Here is a 2,500-nt window from a genome sequence, read left to right as displayed (position 1 = left end):
ATTTTAATTTGAAAGTGAACTAATCCTTTAATGTGCATTTTTAAGCCTTTTTTCCACAGTATTTGAGTTTAGTCGCATCACGTCTCTGAAGAAGTTTCTGCATGCAGTTTTTGGAAAATTGCACATGCAGTGTGATGAAAGTCGATGATCTTTGTAATTTACCAAACATTTACTGAAATCTGGAACCGTTTTTAGTATCTTTTAGCTGTTAAATACACGATTGATTGATTGATTGATTGATTGATTGATTATTGGTTTTCTCGACAGCTGCTCTTGTGCAGGAGGGCAGCGCAGCACACAGATCTGAGTGTGTATGCATCAGTTTAACTGTGATGGATCTGTGTGTGTGTGTGTGTGTGTTCGTGTCTATCATAGGGCTGCACGGTAAATAAAACTCATACACTAATCGAGAAGGTCGGATGATGTTTTCAAACTTGCATCACTGCATGAGTATCACTGCAAACCACATTGCAGGTGTGTATCGTTGCATTAAATGCGAGTGCGGTGGATTTGGCCGTACGGTGCAGCCCTGGTCTGTGTGTATGTTTGTCTTTGTGAGTTTTAACGTTTGGGTTCGTGTCGGTACGTGTGCACTTTTATCCTGTTTGTGTCTGATATCTTGCAACTGAGTGTGTGTAGAGCTCCTGTGATGGATCTGCATGTTTGTGTGTGTGTGTCTCTCGTTTGTGTTTGTGTCTGTGTTCACAGAGCTCTGTTTGTCTTATTCTCCTCCCGTCCGCAGGGGCAACAGGGAGAGCTCCAGTCGGGCGTCCAGCAGTCGCCAGAGCAGCACCGACAGCGACATGAAGAGCCTGGAGCCTCGTCCGTGGAGCAGCACGGACTCGGACAGCTCCAACCGCACGCTGAGACCTCCGGTCACCAAAGCCAGCAGCTTCAGCGGCATCTCCATCCTCACGCGCGGAGACAGTCTGGGCAGCAAGGGTTCGCAGGGCAGCGCCAGGGGCTCCCGCACAGGTGGCACACCGACACAGTGTTGTGTATTAATTATTAACACCGTTTATGTGAAGTTGGCCAGTTTAATTCCTGCTGAATGTGCTTGTGGAAATCCTTCCCATCAGCACAATTTAGCAGCTCATCCATCAAATATGATCTTATTATATTAAGAACAAGAGGCCGAAATCCTGCTGCTTGTTTTATCTTTAATTGTTTGTGCAAAAAAATGTCTGTTTTTGTTTGGAAGAAACATACTTTGGAGAAAATAAATAAATATTATTATTATTTTTTTTATTTATTTATTTTTTTTATCCCAAAACAGGAAGAATCAGTCCTGGGAAAATACTTATTTATCAATTTTTCTTTCTTTCTATCTTTATTTTTTTATTTTTTATTTTTTTTTCTATCTTCCAAGTATGTTTCTCCCCAGAAAAAAGGAAATAAACATACTTGGGAGAAAATAAATAAATATTATTTAAAATTATATTATTTATTTGTTATTTTATTTATTATTTATAATAAATACTTCCAAGTATGTTTCTCCCCAAACAGGAATAAACTTACTTGGGATAAAAAAAAAACAAAACAAAAACAAAATAAAACAAAATATAAAATAAAATAAAATAAAATAAAGAAAATTAAAAATAAATTAAAGAAATTAAATAAGATAAAAAATAAAGTTAAAAAATAAATAAAATAAAATAAAAAATACTTAAATAAAAAAATTAAGTAAATAATTAAAATTTTCTCCCCAAACAGGAATAAACTTACTTGGGATAAAAAAAACAAAACAAAACAAAACAAAAACAAACAAAAAATAAAACAAAATATAAAATAAAATACAAAATAAGAATAAAATAAAATAAAGAAATTAAAAAAATTAAAATAAGTTAAAAAAATAAAGTTAAAAAATAAATAAAATAAAATAAAAAATACTTAAATAAAAAAATTAAGTAAATAATTAAAATTTTCTCCCCAAACAGGAATAAACTTACTTGGGATAAAAAAACAAAAAAACAAAACAAAACAAAAACAAACAAAAAATAAAACAAAATATAAAATAAAATACAAAATAAGAATAAAATAAAATAAAGAAAATTAAAAAGAAATTAAAGAAATTAAAATAAGGTAAAAAAGTTAAAAAAATAAATAAAATAAAAAATAAAATAAAAAATACTTAAATAAAAAAATAATTAAAATTTTCTCCCAAAACAGGAAGAAACATACTCGTAGAAAAATGTAATATTTGTAATTTTATTATTTATTTATTATTTAATAATGTTTCGATATAATTTGTTTATTTTGATTTATTTATTTTATTTATTTATTCTCCCAAGTATGCTTTGCCCTAGCTAACATTTTTGTATATTTATTTATTTGTATATTTGCTTGTTTTTTCCCCCTCAAATAAGCATTAAAATCTCAGAATAACGGGGATGAAATTTAAAATTAAATTATAATCTAATTTTATTTTTAAATGTCTTTTATTTCATAAGAATATCTGTCATCTTAGCTGTAGTGCAAACACTATTATAATTTTTTTTTA

At 30.0% G+C, this 2,500-nt stretch overlaps 1 protein-coding gene across 12 annotated transcripts in view; it reads left to right on the top strand.

Moving 5' to 3' along the window:
* LOC125273386 (R3H domain-containing protein 2) overlaps window positions 1-2,500 on the top strand; it is an 80,802-nt gene that overhangs the window by 62,703 nt on the left and 15,599 nt on the right. For all 12 annotated transcript variants that reach the window (XM_048198673.1, XM_048198669.1, XM_048198675.1 and 9 more), the window contains one exon: window positions 743-975. In XM_048198673.1, coding sequence (XP_048054630.1) covers window positions 743-975 — 233 coding nt within the window. The remainder of the gene's footprint in view (window positions 1-742; window positions 976-2,500) is intronic.

Source organism: Megalobrama amblycephala, linkage group LG8 (assembly GCF_018812025.1).
Source record: "Megalobrama amblycephala isolate DHTTF-2021 linkage group LG8, ASM1881202v1, whole genome shotgun sequence".
Classification (NCBI taxonomy): domain Eukaryota; kingdom Metazoa; phylum Chordata; class Actinopteri; order Cypriniformes; family Xenocyprididae; genus Megalobrama; species Megalobrama amblycephala.
The sequence above is the reverse complement of the archived record's forward strand: the minus strand, read 5'-3'. Positions and strand labels throughout refer to the sequence as shown.